General features: G+C 41.8%; 1 protein-coding gene across 1 annotated transcript in view; it reads left to right on the forward strand.

Annotated features, from left to right (window-relative positions):
* The window catches only part of TSNAXIP1 (translin associated factor X interacting protein 1), a 1,372,321-nt gene that overhangs the window by 1,324,578 nt on the left and 28,760 nt on the right, over positions 1 to 18,983 (forward strand). The window contains exon 15 of the mRNA XM_033941585.1: positions 12,011 to 12,117. Coding sequence (XP_033797476.1) covers positions 12,011 to 12,117 — 107 coding nt within the window. The remainder of the gene's footprint in view (positions 1 to 12,010; positions 12,118 to 18,983) is intronic.

An 18,983-nucleotide genomic window follows, 5' to 3' on the forward strand; every position in this document is an offset into this window, starting at 1 on the left:
GGTCTCTTGTTGTCACATTTGCAATGATACATCTGGAGTTAGCGCTGCAAGTGAAGTTATCTTGCTTCCGATTCATTGAAGAATGCTTCCATCTCCATGACGTAATGACCCCTTCTTTAATTGTAATACGTCGCCCGGGGGCAGCGCCTCTTACCCCATACCATATTCCAAGGATTCCAAGGCACACGTATATCTGCAAGTTTCAGAAAACATTATTACTCTCTCAAATAACATTTCTCCTGAGGGACATATTCCCATTTTTCCACTCCCGGTTTCATTACAAGGAGAGCCTTATCTTTCCCAATTGCAATCACCTCCGCTGGTTCCGGAGGTCCTTTAGGATTGCTAATCCAGATTTTGGCTCCTACGTTTACGGTATTTGTAGCTCCAAACCCCCTTCCCCTCTTACAGTCAACTGAGAAGGAGGGGTTATTTCCCTAATTAGCACAATATAAATTGGTATTAATAACAATTGAGCTACTCGTTCCCCCTTCGCAATTATTACATCATTTTCTCCTAAATTTATCAATATGACTTTAACCTCCCCTTGATAATCAGCATCAATTACTCCTCCTAAAGTGATAATTCCTTAGCATATTCTTTTATCTGCCCTCCCATAAAATGTGATCCATTATCAGTTTGTATTTGTAAGGGCATACCATAATACTGAATAATCATGTCTAAAGTCCTTAGAGTGCTCCATTGTGACGCAGAAGCACAAGGGAATGCTAATAATAATCTACAGCAGTACACATATATTTACATTTACGACTTTCGGGTAACGGTCCTATGAAACCCATTTGCCAAATCTGGGCTGGCAAATCGCCCCCTGCCCATGTGCCCCATTACCTTATGTGGTACTTCCCGTTCTTGATATGTTGACACACCGGACATTTTCCGATCACATGTTTGATCACATCTATCGTCAAAGGAATCTCTCATTCCTGAGCCCACCTGTAAGTAGCTTTTTCTCCAAGATGTCCACTTTTCTGATGTGTCCAAATGGCTGTACCTTCCAACCATTCTTCCACCTTAGGAATTTCATTAGTAGTTGTTACAAAAATGGTAGCTGCGGCATCTGCTTGGGAATTAAACAATCGTTCCATTGAATCAACAGGCATATGTGCATCTACATGAAATACTGACACTATTGTCTCCTGTACAATTTTTTCTATGTCTTGCCACAATTCTTTACCCCACAGCTCCTTACCATGAATTAACCAATTATGGGACTTCCACCCCATTAACCATGTAGCAAGACCATTAGCGACCGACCAGGAGTCAGTAAAAAGATATCTCACTCCCCATTTCACTGGGGATTCATGAGCATATACTGGCTTTATGATTTCCAGCTCTCCGTTAGGAATATTAGCTTTTTTTTTTTTTTTTTTTTTCACCTGCTTCCGGGAATTTCCTGTTCCAGAATCCTAATGGTACCCGTTTTCCAATTTGTTTTTGCCATAATGACCAATTAGCATGCATTTGATTAATGGATACATGTAATTCCACTTCCCTCTCTCTCATGGGCCACAAATCTACAGCAGTCTGTATGGCTTGTTTAGCATTTTCAAAAGCAACCTGCTGTTCTTCTCCCCACATAAACTCATATTTTTTACGCGTTACCTTGTATATTCTTTGGAGTGGGAAAATCTAATATTTTTCGTTTTGCTTTCTCAATGATTTCCCCATATCCCCTATTCCACTGAATTCCTAAAAATTTTACCGACGTTGCCGGTCTTTGTATTTTTGTTGGATTTATTTCCCATCCCTTCTTTTTCATATGGTCAATTAATAAATCCAACTGCCCTTGCACCTCTTCCTTCGTTGTTCCCTGTATCAATATGTCGTCAACATAATGAGAAATTTGTATAGAGGTGAATTTCTGAAATTCATCTAAATGTTCCGCTACTATTTGAGGACAAATGGTAGGACTATGTAACCATCCCTGTGGTAGCCTAGTCCAATATCCTTTTATCGTTCTTAAAAACTTATTTCAGACAATTTATCTATGTATCAATCGAACTGCTGAAAAGTCCGCGGCCAGTCTACTAACAGTGCTGAGCTTGCCACTACAACAAAAGGCACATCCTTCCTTAACACGTCTCACAAAGCTTTCTTCCACATTCTTGTACGTTCGTTCTACAGACTATCTCCCTGCTTTTAAAGAAACAAGGAAAAGAAAAAAAAAAAAAAAAAAATTCAGGCTACATCAGACAAACAGCTCCTAAATTACCTCCATTGTTCTTAACAGCATAGATCTACCCTACAGAAACACTTTCAAACTTAAATAAACTTTCTTTGTTTCCTGAACAGCAAAACAACTTTCAATTAACTTCAAGTACCTTATATCGGCTGATCGGAATTCCAAATAGCATAAGGCTGGTAAAGTTTTATCCATAAACCCTTTGGTTCCTTGCAAGTTCCTACATTTAAATCCATAATTTGTTAATATTTAAGCATATTTTATATATCGATCCCTGTTTTTGCAACATTCGTAGAATTGCAGACAGACCCCATGCTGTCTCTCTCCTTTTTTCCTGCTTCCTCCCACTTCCCCCTCCCCTCTGCCTGGGGAAACAAAGGAGAAACTCAAAAAGCCCGCCGTCAAGCTCACATGATAGCATCGAAGGAGGAAAAAGGTGGGGGTGAAAATCCCTCCCTTTGCAGTTCGCTCTTTCAAACAAAGGAACTTTTACTTCAACATCCTATTTACTCGACCGCGCCTTTTCTTATATTTTGTGGCAGCAATATGAACTGCAGATTCCTCAGCTATCTTTTGATAGTGATCTAACTTATCTCTTCAAAGTTTACCACAACATTCCAGCATAATACAACGCCGCATGTGCACTATACGGTATGCAGAAGTTAATACCCAGTTCCTTCGAGCCAAAGCAACTACATCACCCGATTTATCGGGGCATTTTTTCTAAACTACATCACCCGATTTATCGGGGCATTTTTTTTTTTTCTAAACTACATCACCCGATTTATCGGGGCATTTTTCTAAACTACATCACCCGATTTATCGGGGCATTTTTCTAAACTTGTACAAGATCAAGTGGTTCTGCCCTTCCCAGAACCCAGAGCAACTACATCACCCGATTTATCGGGGCATTTTTATTTCTCTAAACTACATCACCCGATTTATCGGGGCATTTATATTTTTTTCTAAACTACATCACCCGATTTATCGGGGCATTTTTCTAAACTTGTACAAGATCAATTGGTTCTGCACTTCCCAGAACCTTTTCCCATGACTCTGCTAATCCATGATTATTGGCTAGTTCTTGTGCTATTAAATTATACGGTGCCTCGGTCCAGCTGGGCACCTCTAGGTTCTTTTGAGGATTTCTCTCTCTTCCTGAACATTCCTGTATCACAAGAGCGCTCAGGTTTTCTTTAGAGAAATCCTGCCGACTACGCCAATTAATGTATTACTATTTAAAAAGGCTTACCAAAGACCTTCAGTCACTTTCCGCACTGGACAGAATGCCAGGAAATCAAAATAGTATACAAATTAAGTTTTATTACATATATACAATATTTCTAGCCATAATCATTGATTAAGTACAGAGTTTGAATTAATACGTTACCGGTTATTACATCATCACTCTGACGGGGGACCACGAACGAGAGGTTTAATCAAAATGTCATCACACAGCATATCAGCAGTGGAAATGTTCCTTCTGCTTTTCTTTCTAGGGGAAACAGTATTTATCCCCTATCCTTGTGGATTGAGCTAACTGAATGCCGGGATGATGTTTACCAATCAGTATGTGTTCCTAGCCTGCCTCGTTTCCCATCCCTTCCTTGTGGAGGATGTTTACCAAACTGACTACACATCCCCCCTTTATGGATTGAGCTAACTGAATGCTTGTGGATTGAGCTAACTGAATGTCGAGAGGATGTTTACCAATCAGTATGTGTTAGAAACTCCTAGCCTGCCTGAGCTGACAATGACCTGCTCTTATAATTATCAGCAGGTGCTGAAAAACTCCTGGCCTTGTTCGTTCTCATAGTACTTGTGTTTCCCTGTAACAGCTATCATGGATCTAGGCAGTGTCATTCAATATTAATAATTCTTTCATACCATACGTTTCACATTCGTGTCACATAGCCTTCCTCTGGACCGACTCAATCCTTTTTATATCTTTTTGAAGGTGCGGCCTTCAGAATTGTACACAATATTCTAAATGAGGTCTCACCAAAGTCTTATATAGGGGAATCAATACCTCCTTTTTCCTACTAGCTATACCTCTCCATATGCAACCTTGCATCCTTCTAGCTTTCGCCATCACCTTTTCAACCTGTTTGGCCACCTTAAGATCATCACATACAATCACACTCAAGTCCCGCTCTTCTGTCATGCACATAAGCTCTTCACTCCCTAATCTGTACCATTCCCTTGAGTTTTTGCAGCCCAAATGCATGACCTTGCATTTTTTAGCATTAAATTTTAGCTGCCAAATTTCAGACCATTCTTCAAGCTTTGCCAGGTCTTTCTTCATGTTATTCACACCATCCAGCGTATCTACTCTAGTACAGATTTTGATATCATCCGCAAAGAGGCAAATCTTACCCCACAACTCTTCAGCAATATCGTTTATAAAAATGTTAAAAAGAACAGGCCCAAGAACAGAATCTTGAAGCACACCACTGGTAACATCCCTTTCCTCAGAGCGATCTCCATTGATCACTACCCTCCATCGCCTTCCACTCAACCAGTTTTTGACCCAGCCTGTTACTTTGGGACCCATCCCGAGGCCACTCAGTTTATTTATTAGACGTCTATGTGGAACACTGTCAAAGGCTTTGTTAAAATCTAAACACACCACATCTAGCACACATCCTCTATCCCATTCTCTGATCACCCAGTGAAAGAAATTGTTCAGATTTGTCTGAGAAGACCTATCTCTAGTGAATCCATGTTGCTTCCGGTCCTATAATCCACAGGATTCCAGAAACTTGACCATTCTCTGTTTTAAAAGTGTTTCCATTATGTTGCTTACCACAGAAGTTAGACTTACCGGCCTATAATTCCCTTCCTCTTCCTTACTTCCACTTTTGTGGAAAGGGACCACATCCACCCTTCGTCAGTCCTCCGGTACCACTCCTGGCTCTAGAGGCTTATTGAAAAGGTCAGTCAGTGGAGCTACCAGGACTTTCCTAAGTTCCTTCAGCATCCTAGGATGTACATCATCCGGCCCCAGTGCTTCATCAGGGTCTATTACTCCTCCATCCCTGTTCATGTTTGTCTTCTGCAATTCTGATCCCGGCACTTCAGCCGTGAACACAGAACATAAATATCTGTTAAGCAATTTGGCCTTTTCTGTATCAGCTTCTACATATTCCTTCCCTTCACCTTTGAGTCTTAGAATACCACTGTTTCCAACAGTAGCCAATCCAGATCACACATACCTGGCAAGACTCCAAAAGAGTAAAACAGATTATATGCTGCTTATACTAAAAATAAACATTCAGTTTCATAATCACATAGTCACCCAATCACATAGCCTATCCCAGCTCAATAACCCCACTTATATGCCCAATGCCCAGTTATTCTTAATGTCTGTCTTCTGATCTCCTACAATCCTAGAGTCTCTGCCTAAGTCTGAGTTCCCACTCTCCTGCATCCCCATTGCCTCAGTATCTGCCCTCCATTTTCTTTCTTCTTTTACCAAAGCATTCATTGTCCCTGCTTCACCCATATCTCTAGCTAGTATTTCCCTTTGCATATGCCCTTGCTTCTTCCCCTTATTGTTTCTGTTCTCATCTCTCTTCTCCTAGTTTTATCCCCCAGCACACTCTCCTAACCCCCCTTGTTCTAGTCCTAGCACCAGTCTTGTTCTACCTCCCCTAGAGCCTGGAGTCTCCAACAGCAGTGGGATCTTCCCCTCTTTTGCTCCTCCCATGCCCCGAGAGAGATTAAAATGTCTTACAGACACATTCTGTATTATGGCGAGAAATAAAAAGTACCTATTGTTCCACAATTTGGACTTTCTTGTGGTGCTGACAGCAGAAAGAAGGCACACATAGCAAAACAGGAAGGTTCTGCCAACAGAAGGGCAGACCAGCAAAGCAGGCTGTGGGAACTCTTCAGCTTGAATGCCATAAAGCCCCTTAAACTGGCCTTACATATTTTATGCAGAGCCAAAGCACAGTGGGCCTTCAAGAATAGGTTAGCATCAAAATGGTATTTTATTGAAAGGCTCAACACGGTCCGTGTTTTGGCAGAATGCCTGCATCAGGGGTCTGAAGCACGATAAAAACTGTCCTTTAGGCAAGATGGCGGTGTGAACAGATGCGTAGGAGGGAGCTCCAGTTAGCCCACAATACCGCCAGCTACAACAATGGTAAAGAGGAAAGGGAAGCTGCATTTTTACCCAGCTAAACTGGCTTCCTCCCCGGTATTGGTGTAATGAACTTTGGAAGTCTTCCTCCTGCCACAGGCAGAGGATGAGAGAGTTCATGAGTGTAAGCATATTAGGGGGGATTTAGCTCTCAGTGTTTCTGACATCATGCTGAGCCCTGAACAGCACAAGACTCAGCCTAAGGAGTTTCCAATGCTCACAATGAAACTGGGATGCTGATTGCCTCTACACATGAGAAGATGGGATACCCAACAGGGAAGCAATGTGCTGGAGCTGAGGGTGGAAGGTCTGAGGATGGGTCTCCCACTGAAACTGGGTCTGAGGACTCCAGAAGCCCTGGCATTTAAGGCTATCCTCAGATTTAAGGCTATCCCCAAGGCTGAAGAAAAGATCAGAGAAGATAACACTGGAGGAGGATGGGATGCTGTAAATGTACTGGACGCCGAATTAACAGGGTGTTTGGATAATGTGTTGCAAATTCCAGAACTAGTAGAAACTCACGTAAAACAATGTTAGGAGGTAGTCACTAATTTAGAGATTCCAGTTCAACATATGGAGAAAACTGTTCAGAAGGTAGGATCTACTTGGTTGGTTCTGGTGAAAGATAATGTGAATATCCATCAAAAATTGGAAGTAATGGAGAATTTTGAACGTAGGTTTAATTTGAGGTTGTTGAATTTTCTGCTACCTCCTATGTTGTCACCTATTGAGATACTTAAGAAGTACTTAAGGGAAAACCTACAAATACCTTCTGAGATGATACCTCCAATTACCAAAGCCTTTTATGTGAACTCAGGAAGTCCAATGGTAAAACTAGTACAAGAACAAAAGGAGGGAACCAGTTTTGATCTTATGGGCTTCCTAGAAGATTCTAGAATAGTAGTGACTAAAGCAACCCTCATTGCAACTTTTACCTTGGAATATGATAGAAACTGGATTCTTCAACTGTATTTTTGCTTTAAAGATACTAAGTTTCTGGGACATTCAGTGATGATTTTTCTTGATGTTTGTAGAACTGCACAACTGAGAAGGTGGCTTTTTTAGTTCTTAAATTTCAGGTTTTGGATCTCAAAGGGACTTTTTATGCAATTTCCATGTAAATGTATAGTTAAGATTTTGGAGAGAACTTACGCTTTTCTTGACCCAGATCATTTAAAGAATTTCCTGTAAGCAAGGCAGCCTCCATTTCCTATAGCTATATCCATTCCCTCAGATGGAAATCTGTAAGTCATAGAAGAAATGTGAACTCCTGCCAAAGTCAGGAAAAAGTTTTCTTTTTCTGGTTTTTCATAATTTTTTGCCCCCCCCCCAATTTTTTCTGTAATCTTGCCTCTCTCTTTTATATTTTCTTAATATTGCAGTTAGTGTAGAGACATGTGATTTGTTAAGTTGAATATATATTTCCTCGAAATTACTTGTTGTAACTCTATTTTCTTTAACAAGTATTATGCTTGTAATGTTGTTAAAGTTGCAAAAAATTAAAATTAAAAAATCCAACCCCAAAACAAAAAAAACCCTGTCCTTTAAGTAAAGAGATCTTGGTTATAAAAACCAGTGTACAGATAATGCACAAATGCCATATTTTTTTAATTTTTATTTTATTTATTTAAAACATATCCCACATATTCAAAAAAATATATACTAGTTACAAAATAACATTCATAAAAAGTTTACATAAACACGACATACTTTAAAACAGGGGTGCCCAATAGATCGATCGCGATCGACCGGTAGATCGCCAAGGCAAAGTGAGTCAATTGCGGAGTCCATTCCGGGCTCTATGATAGACTCACGTTGCCTTCAAAATCTACCAGCCGATCAGCCTTCCTCTTCCCGACTGCCTGGTGAAGACAGCTTCCCTCCCTTCAACTCACTCACTGCCCTCTTTCTCACAGGCGAACTGAACTCAGGCTGCGGGGCTTTAACACTGTGTGCGCTGGCTTCCTTTCTTCGAAACAGGAAGTTATGTCATTCCTGTTTCAGAAGAGAAGGGAAGCTGGCGCATGCAGTGTTAGAGCCCGCCCCCCCCCCGGGTTCAGTTCCTCTAAACGCGTGCTCCAAAACAGGAATGACGCACCCTGCAAACTCCGGCCTTAGGGCGCGACACTCTTGGTAGCTGGCTGCAGCCGCAGATGTGTCCCGCGCGGCTACAGCAGCAAGTATTTGGACTGCCGAAGGAGCAGGGGCAGGATGCGGCAGCCTTCCCTCCCTGTGGAACGTTTCCGCTCGTGTCCGCCCCCGAGGAGAGCACCGCCGAACATAAATGGGTGAGTGCCATTCTCACCACATATTTTTCTGTCACCCTCTCCCGCTCCAGCATCCCCAGAGCCAGAGAAGGCAAGTGGCTGCGTCCGTTCTTTCACTGGGGCTTCTCCAGAAGGCAAGGCAAGTAGGGATTAAAAATAAAACAAAAAATGTTATAATGCATCTATATTGCTTGGCCACTAGCCGGCAAGTCTGAAAGGTCCAAACTGGACATTGTAACTTATGGGTTGATGCCGCCCTTTACCTCCAGCCTGTCTACCAAACACGGAGGCGGCAGCAGAAGCACAGTAAATGCCACGGGCTTCCAAGAGAAGGGAAGGAAAAGAGAAACCAGACCATGGAAGGAGAGAGAAGGGAAGGAGACAGATGCCAGACCAGAGGCAAGGAAGGAGAGAAAATGCCAGATAATGGAGGGGGGAGGGAGAAATAGAAGAGAAGGAGAGCAGAAAGATGCCAGGGCATGGGGGGAGGGAAGGGAAATTAAGGAGACAGATGCCAGACCAGAGAGAAAGGAAGGAGAGGAGATGCCAGAGCATGGCAGGGGAGGAAGAAATAAAAGGAAAGGAAAGAGATGCCAGGCCATGGGGTTGAGTAGGAAGGAAAGGAGGCATGAAGAGAGAGAGAAAGAAAGGGCAGGGAGAGAGGAAGAAAAAGTTTAGGGAGGGAATGAGGTCTGGAGGAGAGGAAGCATACAGGCTGAAAGAAGGGAAGAAATATTGGATGCACAGCCAGAAGAAAGTGCAACCAGAGACTCATGAAATCATCAAAGGTAGAAAAAATGATTTTATTTTCAATTTAGTGATCAAAATGTGTCCGTTTTGAGAATTTATATCTGCTGTCTATATTTTCCACTATGGCCCCCTTTTACTAAACCGCAATACCAATTTTTAGCACAGGGAACCTATGAGCATTGAGAGCAGTGCAGGGCATTTAGCACAGCTCCCAGCGCTAAAAACTGCTATCGTGGTTTAATAAAAAGGGAGGGGGGTATATTTGTCTATTTTTGTATGGTTGTTACTGAGGTAACAGTGCATAGAGTCATCTGCCTTGACCTCTTTCAAAAAAACCCGGAATATAAATGATAATTATCATTTTCTCTGTGTACAGTGTGCTTTGTGTTTTTAAAATTTTTTTATTGTTGGTAGATCATTTTGACTTTGTCATTTTAAAAGTAGCTCGCAAGCCCAAAAAGTGTGGGCACCCCTGCTTTAAAACATACCTGTTCTTGCACAATCTCTCCCATAACAACGGATCTCTTAACTGTTAGCCACTAATCTCCAACTATGTAAGTTCCATTCAATCTGCAGCATCTTTCTAATCATTGTAAATCGCATAGAACTTCACGGTCCTGCGATATATAAACTGTTATTATTATTATTATTTAAATTACTTTATTATAATACAATACTGATTTATACAATCAGTCTTCCATAATTCAAAAAACTAAAAACAATAAAGCAGTTTTTCTTGAGATATTTCAGATAGTCACCCTTAAAGTGGGAGAGGCCCACTAATATATCTGACTTTAATTACCATTAATAAAAATATATATTGTATTTTTTGCTCCATAAGATGCACTTTTTTCCACCCAAAAGAGGGTGGAAATGTCAGTGCATCTTATGCAGCAAAGACGACCTTTTTTAAAACACCCCTGCCTGCCCCGTCCTCGTAGTATCTTTTTAAATGACCCTTAAGCCTGGTGGGCCAGTGGTGTATTGGCTGGCAGGAGCATGCTTTCTGTGCTGCTGCCTGGGCCAATATTGCTTTCTGAATGGCTGCCATCAGTTCTTGTGAGAACTGACAGCAGCCATTTAGAAAGCAAAGTGGGCCCAGGCAGAAGTGCAGAAAGCACACTCCTGCCGGCCGATACACCACTAGACCATCACGCTTAAGGGGCATTTTAAAAGGTACTACGGGGATGGGGCAGGCTGGGGGGGTTGTTTTAAAAGGGAGGGCAAGCGGGGTGTTTTAAAAAGGATTTGTCTTAAAGTACTGCTATTGTCTTTCATCTTTGGGTCGTCTTCCACCAAGGGTGGGGTATGGGGGGATTGTTTTGGTACCCGGGAGAAGGATGGAGTTCACTTACTATGGGGGTGTGATGTGGTGTATGTCCTATCACGTGAGAGAGGGCCGCCCCGAGGAAAGGCTACATCAGAGTCTACTTCTCCCCAGAGTGCCCAGGGGTAATAGATAACCCAGGGTTAAACAGGGATTAGCTGGGTTCAACTAGTTCCTAATGGGGTGGTTCTAGTCATAGTGGAAGACTAAGTGGGTGGTGTTAGGAACCAGCTACCCCTATTGCTCCAGAGTATTCTGTTGCCCCATAGTAAAGACTGAATGAACTTGCCATTGGACTTGAATAACTAATTTACATATGAAGTGGAAGAGAAAAGTGGTGATTTGTAAAGAAAAGAGACTCCTAGAACCTTAAACTGGACTCCTGATAGGGAGAGGAGCTCTGGTTTGGGGGGACATTTTTGAGGGGGTCAAGAGGGACCTCACCCTGAACTGATGGGGGGGGGTTCATTAATGGACTCCCAGTAGAAAGGAGCATAGTTAGAGTTCCTGGAAACAGGAGCACCTGGGTGATCCTCGAGGGGAGGAATGCGGACCTAGTGCCTAACCCTCGGTAAGCCCAAAACCCTCTCCAAGCATAAGAGCTCCAGTGATCAGACACTTGGCCTATTCCACGATAGGCAGTGAATGGACACTTGGCCTACGCCACGGTAGGCGGAGACTCAGCCTAGCCCTTCGGGTAGGCAGTGCCAGGATCGTGACAGGGGTTTGTGGATTATTGTATCTCATAATGTTTGATGGTTTACTGTTGTGCCACCTGTTCTATTCTTGGAGTGGAGTCACAAGAATACGGACTCTACTCATTATGTTTGGATACTTTGTATTTTGGCACTGTACTTCTCTTGCTGTATCTGTTTTTATTTCTTTGACCGTCAATAAAAATTGATTTGAACATAAAAAGGTACAAGGGGGTTTAAAAGAGGTACAAGGGGGGGGAGGAAGAAATTGTTAGTCGGCTGGGATGGATCCCTCCTATCCCAGCCTACCACTAGACCACCAGAGGTGAGGGGGGACAGGTTACAGGGCAGGGCAGTGGGACAGGGTACAGAGCCTGGCAGGGAAGGGGAGACAGGGTACGGAGCTTGGCAGAGAGGGAGGACAGGGTGCAGACCTGGCAAGGAGTGATGGGTTGGATGCAGAGCCTGGCAGGGAGTGTGGGGGTTGGGTGCATAATTTGGTTTAGAATGTTTTTTCTTGTTTTTCTCCTCTAAATCTAGGATGCGTGTTATGGTCAGGTGTGTCTTAAAGTACAAAAATACAATAATTTCTAATATTACCTCACTGTTTGTCCTATGTAGGAGGAAGAAGTGAAGTCTGACTCCTTTATTGCAGTGATCTGGAAACAGTACTTTGAAGAGAAACAGGAATATCTGAAAGAGCTGAAAAATAAACTAGAAACTGTCAAGTATGTATTCTATTCCAAAACTTTCAGTAACTACCAACAGTATTAGCAAGACCCTGCTTGTGATCAGGGCAGGATTAATTCTTTGAGGGCCCCTAGGCACACAAGTACACTGGGCCCCCCTGGCCCTGCCCTGCCTCTAACCCGCCCCTGCCTTGCTTATGTCCCGCCCCATTTATCTGTTTTCTTCTTTACTTCTTTATTTCCACTTGTATTTCTTTTTTTTTTTTAATTCAAAACAAACAAAGATTAGTATGCCAGTGCACAGTTTTTCTTCTATGCAACCCCCAAGCATCTCTGAACAAATCCCCCTTCCTTCCCTTCCCATCTACTTACCCAGGAATTTAACTCTGAACCCTTTCCATGCATATATGAAAGTGTTCAAATATTTGTAAAGCAGTAATACTATCTGAAATATAAGTCTATATTAATAACCAAGTTTACAACGCCTCTCAACTGCCTCACTCTACATCAACCAACTGTAACCCATATGTATGTTTAAACAACCAAATCTGAACTCCTCTAGTATGTTCCACTCCATGTATGTTAACTTGCAATGAAACAAAAAGGCAAGCAGTCCACCAAAGAATCCAATATGAAACAAAAGAAGATTGGCAGAAAATAAGGAGATTCAAATCAGGTTAATTCAAGGTGCTCCCAAGAACCATGCCTGATGCATTTCGCCAAACAAGGCTAGTCAACGCTAACAAAAAACCATGTCTTTAATACAAACAGGTCACAGAAAACACCTTCACCTAGTATAGAATATGTAATCACAACTAACCTCTCCCCCCTTTTACAAAACTGTAGTATGGTTTTTAGACACGGCCCATGCTAATAAAATGCTTTGGGTTGGGGGGTGGGGGTAAGGGTAGGGAAGGGAGGGTTTGGGAAGGAAAAATTTAACTTCAAAATTTCAAAATCAGGGTAATGGCATCTATTCATATTAATTTAAATAAATCAAAATATATTGGATTACGTATATGGAAATAAGAATTTATAATGGAAATTAAACTTTACTCATTAAATGTTAATGGCCTTAAACATCAAATAAAAAGAAAAAAAATGTTTGCCTTCTTAAAATAACAGAATGCTGATATATATTATATACAGTAGACACACCTATCAATGGTAGAATCAAAAAAGTTGGAAGGGGGTTGGGTAAAACAGTGTTTTTCTTGCCCCTGCAATTGGGAAAAAAGCTGGGGTTGCCATACTAATTAAAAAATGCACAGCTAATTTTCAATTGATTGATTCTGATCCCTTGGGTAGGTGGGTACATGTGAAAATGAGCATGGGAAATAATACCCTGGAATTGTTTAATGTGTATGTCCCAAATACGAAGCAATGTGGATTTTTTAAGAAATTACAACAATTGATACTCCCACTGGCTGCTTCTAATTTAGTAGTGGCTGGAGATTTTAATGCCATCATGGATCCTTTAATGGATAAAATACCAAGTAAAATTATGAAGTCATTAGGATTAGATAATTTGGTGCAATCTTGTGATTTGAAAGATATATGGTGGATACTTCATTTTGATGATCGGGAATTTTCTTTTTGTTCACTAGTTCATAAATCCTTCTCAAGAATAGATTATATTTTTGTCTCAAATCAAATAGTACAACAAGTGACAAAAGCATCCATAGATTCTATCATTTTATCTAATCATGGTGGGATATGGATTGAATTTAAATTTGATGAGCAAGATTATAGCAGGTTTGTATGGAGATTTGATAATACATTGATTACGAATTCAAATTTCCTTGAAGAATTTAAATTAAAAATGATTGAATTTTTTCAAATTAGTATTTCAGAAGAAATTACCATAGAAACATTATGGGATGCATTTAAGGCTACCATGAGAGATAATATTATTTCATATTCGGTATATATTAGAAAACAACTTAAAAAACAATTTTCTAATTTAGAAAAAGAAATTAAACATTTGGAAACTAAATTAGTTGATAAATGGGAGCAAAGTACCCTATAGGCTTTATTAAAAGCAAAAGGTAAATATAATGAGATATCTTCAAAATTGGTAAGGAAAGATTTGTTTTCCCATCAAACTCTGTATTATGGAAGCTCAAATAAGGCTAAAAAATTATTGGCAAATTATCTTAAAGCGAAGAAAAGAACAAAAATTATTGCAATAAAGGATGAGAAAGGAAATTCACATACTCACATTGGAAATATTTTAAGTCAGTTTCTAAATTTTTATAAAGACCTATATTCTTCTGAGCCTTATAAGGACAGGGAAAAAGATGGTTTAGAATTTTTGAATCTAATTGATGGGCCGAAAATTCCTGAGCATATAAAAAAAAGTTTAGACGAGCCTATATCATTAAAAGAATTAGAAACCGTTGAAATCTCTTAGAGTTGGATCTGTTCCAGGTGGTGATGGTTTCACGGTAGATTTTTATAAATCATTTCAAATTACCCTATTACCTCATTTATTAAATTTATATCAGTCTCAACTAACTAAAAGTTGCATCACAGGTACTATGGCAGAATCATTAACAATAGTTTTGCCAAAGCTTTGGTTTCAAACTATAGGCCTATCTCGCTAATTAATGTAGATGGAAAACTTTTAGCTAAAACATTGGCTTTACGTTTAGCTAAGGCTCTCCCTTTTATTATTGATATGCATCAAACTGGATTTGTTCCTAAAAGACATTCATCTAATAATACTAGATTGGCTTTTCACATGTTAAATTTACAAAAGCCATGAATGATCCAGCTTTTTCTGTGTCTTTTCATGCAGAGAAAGCCTTTGATCGGGTAGAATGGACCTTCATGTATCAAGCAATAGATTGGTTTGGCATAGGTTCAGGATTTATACAAATGATTCAAACATTGTATAGCTCCCCTGCTACAAGATTGTATATTAATAATAATTTATCAGAGCATTTTTACTTGCAGAGGGGAGTTAGACAAGGCTGTCCATTATCTCCTTTGCTCTTTGATATTGTATTAGAACCCTTGTTATTAGCTATTCAACAAGCAAAGGGGATACAGGGTATTCCTCGTACAGATTGGGAATATAAAGTTTCTCCGTATGCAGATGATATACTGCTCTATTTGAGAAATCCAGAAACTACCATTCCATGTTTGCTTGAGTTAATAAAGAAATTTGGAAAATTTTCAGGTTATAAGATAAATTGGAGCAAATCAGAAATTCTTCCATTGAATGTGCATTATACTAAGGACTTATTTGACTCATTCTCCTTTGCATGGAAAGAGGATGGATTAAAATATTTAGGTATCTGGATAAAAAATACATTGGAAGACACAATGAAAGAGAATGAAAAATTTTTATTAAAGAAAGTAACAGAAATGTGCGAGCAATAGAATCCTTTATATCTTTCTTGGTGGGGGAGAGTTCAAACAATTAAAATGATGGTATTGCCTGTGGTTTGTTATCAAATGAATATGATACCAGTTTTTTTTCAAGGGTCCTTTTATAAAAAATTAAATGGTATTCTTACAAAATTTGTTTGGCTGGGTAAAATGCCTAGAATTGCTTTAGTATCTTTACAAAAATCAATTGTAGAGGGTGGGGTAAATTTCCCAAATTTTTATAGGTATCATCAAGCCTATATTTTACACCATGGTATGTATTGGGTCCTCACAGAGCTCATGGAAAATACCCCTGATTGGTTGTATTTGGAACGGCGACTCATTTTTCCTCTACATTTATCTCATGTTCTCAGTATCAAGATGCCTAGAGTATATAAAGAAAATAGAATATTAATGGATACATGGAAAACATTACAATATGTTAGTAATTTAACACATATCCCAATACATAAGTCAACATCTATGTGGCTAAACTCCAAGATTCAAATTGGCAGATTTAAAGTCGTCTGGAAACATTGGATTATAGCAGGTATACGGATTTTAGATAATGTTATTTCAAATGGTAAACTGCTTGATTTTTCACAGTAGCAACATAAATATGGTTTTAATAAATCACAAAGCTTTAGATCAGTGATTCTTAACCTGGGTTCGACTGAACCCCAGGGGTTCAGTGAGTCAGTCTCGCGGGTTCGGTGGAGGTCAAAACACACCTCCGACTCATATAGTGCTTTGGTCACGTTCAATCATCTATTAGTTATTCAGTGATTTTGATCAAGACTGATCGTGTACTCGGTTTCTTGATCTATCAATCTGTAACTAACGCCTTATATACATCAATCAATTCCTGATCAAAATGTGTGATTTAACTGATAGATGATTGAACGTGACCGAAGCGCTTATGATTCGTGATGATACGCCCCGCTTGTCCATAATTGGCTGCAGGTGATCACGCAATATTGCTTGGCCTATCTGTGCTGCAGGGGATTTGATGCGCACAGTAGTCGAATTGTAACTGTTGTGATGGTACGTCGTGTGATACCTATCTTAATATTTTAATCCCTTACTAACTATGTCGAGCAAAATATGAAAGTGGTCGGACGAATATGTACAATATGGATTCACATGTATAACGGAACGTGATGGGAGTCAGCGTCCTAATTGCATGATTTGCAATGCCAAGTTGAATAATTCTAGTCTAGCTCCGGCAAAACTAAGGGAACACTTCCTTAAGCTGCATGGAGATGGAAAATACAAGAACACAACGCTCGCTGAATTCAAGGTGAAGAGAGCAAGATTCGATGAAAAGGCTACTCTGCCTGTTCTCAGCTTTGTACCCATCAATAAACCGATCCTCACAGCATCGTACGAAGTTGCTTACCTGATCGCAAAGCAGGGCAAACCACACACCATTGGTGAAACACTCATAAAACCAGCTGTGTTGAAGATGGCGAATATCATGCTGGGAAAAGCGGCTGAAGTTCAGTTATCTGAAATTCCTCTTTCAAATGACATCATCAGCAACAGAATAGAGGACATGAGCAAAGACATCTTGGCTCAAGTAGTTGCAGATCTGATTTCAAGCCCGGCAAAATTCAGCCTTCAACTCGACGAGACCACAGACCAATCTAAGCCAGCTTGCAGTATTCGTGCACTATGTGAAAGACGACGTGATAAAGGAAGATTTTTTATTTTGTAAGCCTCTTACAACAACAACTAAGGCAACTGATTGAAGAAACTTGTGGATGACTTCTTCAAAGACAACAATCTTTTGTGGGATATGGTTTCTGCAGTTTGTTCGGACGGAGCTCCAGCCATGCTCAGAAGAAAGTCCGGTTTTGGTGCGCTAGTGAATGCCGATGCACCACACATCATTGTTATGCATTGCATTCTGCACAGGCATGCGTTGGCAACAAAAACCTTGCCTCCAAAACTGGCAGAAGTTTTAAAAATTGTTGTGGAATGCGTGAACTATGTGCAAAATAATGCTCTGAAGCACCGCATCTTCAAGGAGCTGTGTAAAGAAATGAGATCTGAATTTGAGGTACTTCTGTACCATTCTAACGTTTGGTGGTTATCCCGGGGACAGGTGCTGAATCGTGTTTTTGCCATGCATGTGGAATTAGCTCTGTTTTTGTAAGAGCAGCAACATTGTCATGCAGATTGCTTCAAAAATTCTGAGTTCATTCTCATTTTAGCGTACATGGCTGATATCTTTGCAGCTCTCAATCATCTCAATAAGCAGATGCAGGGTGGTGGAGTCAACATCATCGAAGCGGAAGAAAACCTGAAAGCTTTTCAAAAAAAGCTACCATTATGGAAACGACGAACAGAAAACGATAACTTCGCAAACTTTCCCCTGCTAGACAACCGTGTAAGTAAGATCGAAGATGTATCTGGAATCGGAGACATTTCTGTACCCGCGGAACTGAAGCAAACTATTGCCAAGCACTTAGATGAGCTTGCAAAGTCTTTCGACTTCAGTTCAGTGGCCCGGCAACCTAACTATCGCGGCAGGAGAGATGCCTCATCTCCCCTACCGCGATGCCATCACTCTTCTACCCGAACTGCTGCGACCCGAGGCAGTTCGGGTAGAGGAGTGATGGCATCGCGGTAGGGGAGATGAGGCATCTCTCCTGCCGCAATGCATCACTCCCCCCAAACACAACATCAGGGCAAGAGGGAGCCCAAGCCCTCTTGCCCTGCGGCAGCCCCGACCCCCCCGACTCGATCGGGGCAAGAGGGAGCCCAAGCCCTCTTGCCCTGCGGCAGCCGCGACCCCCCCGACTCGATTAGGGCAAGAGAGAGCCCAAGCCCTCTTGCCCTGCGGCAGCCGCGACCCTCCCGATTCGATCGGGGCAAGAGGGAGGCCAAGCCCTCTTGCCCCGGCCAACCGCGGCACCCCTGACTTGTTCGGGCCAGGAGGGAGCCCAAGCCCTCCTGGCCCAGGCGACTCTCTACCCCCCCGACTCGATCGGACCAGGAGGGAGCCCAAGCCCTCCTGGCCCAGGCGACTCTCTACCCCCACCCTCCATTAAATTACGGGCAGGAGGGATCCCAGGCCCTCCTGCCCTCAACGAACCCTCTCCCCCTGACGTCCTGCCCCCCCAGAACCCCCAAACGCCCCCCCCAGCCGACCCGTGACCCCCCGGCCCCTTCCCCGTACCTTTTTTTCATTGGCCGGACAGATGGGTGCCAAACCCGTCCAGCTGGCAGCCCACAGAAGAATGAGGCCGGATTGGCCCAGCCGTACCAAAGCCCCTGCCTACTGGTGGGCCTAAGGCGCTTGGGCCAAATGATTTTGGCACCCGTCTGTCCGGCCAACGAAAAAAGGTACGGGGAAGGGGGGTGGGGGTGGTCGTGCGGGTCGGCTGGGGGGGACGGTCGGGGATTCTGGGGGGGGCGGACGTTGTGGGGAGGGGGGTTCATTGAGGGCAGGAGGGCCTGGGATCCCTCCTGCCCGTAATTTAGTGGGGGGTGGGGGTAGAGAGTCGCCTGGGCCAGGAAGGCTT

Source organism: Geotrypetes seraphini, chromosome 4, assembly GCF_902459505.1.
Source record: "Geotrypetes seraphini chromosome 4, aGeoSer1.1, whole genome shotgun sequence".
Taxonomy (NCBI): domain Eukaryota; kingdom Metazoa; phylum Chordata; class Amphibia; order Gymnophiona; family Dermophiidae; genus Geotrypetes; species Geotrypetes seraphini.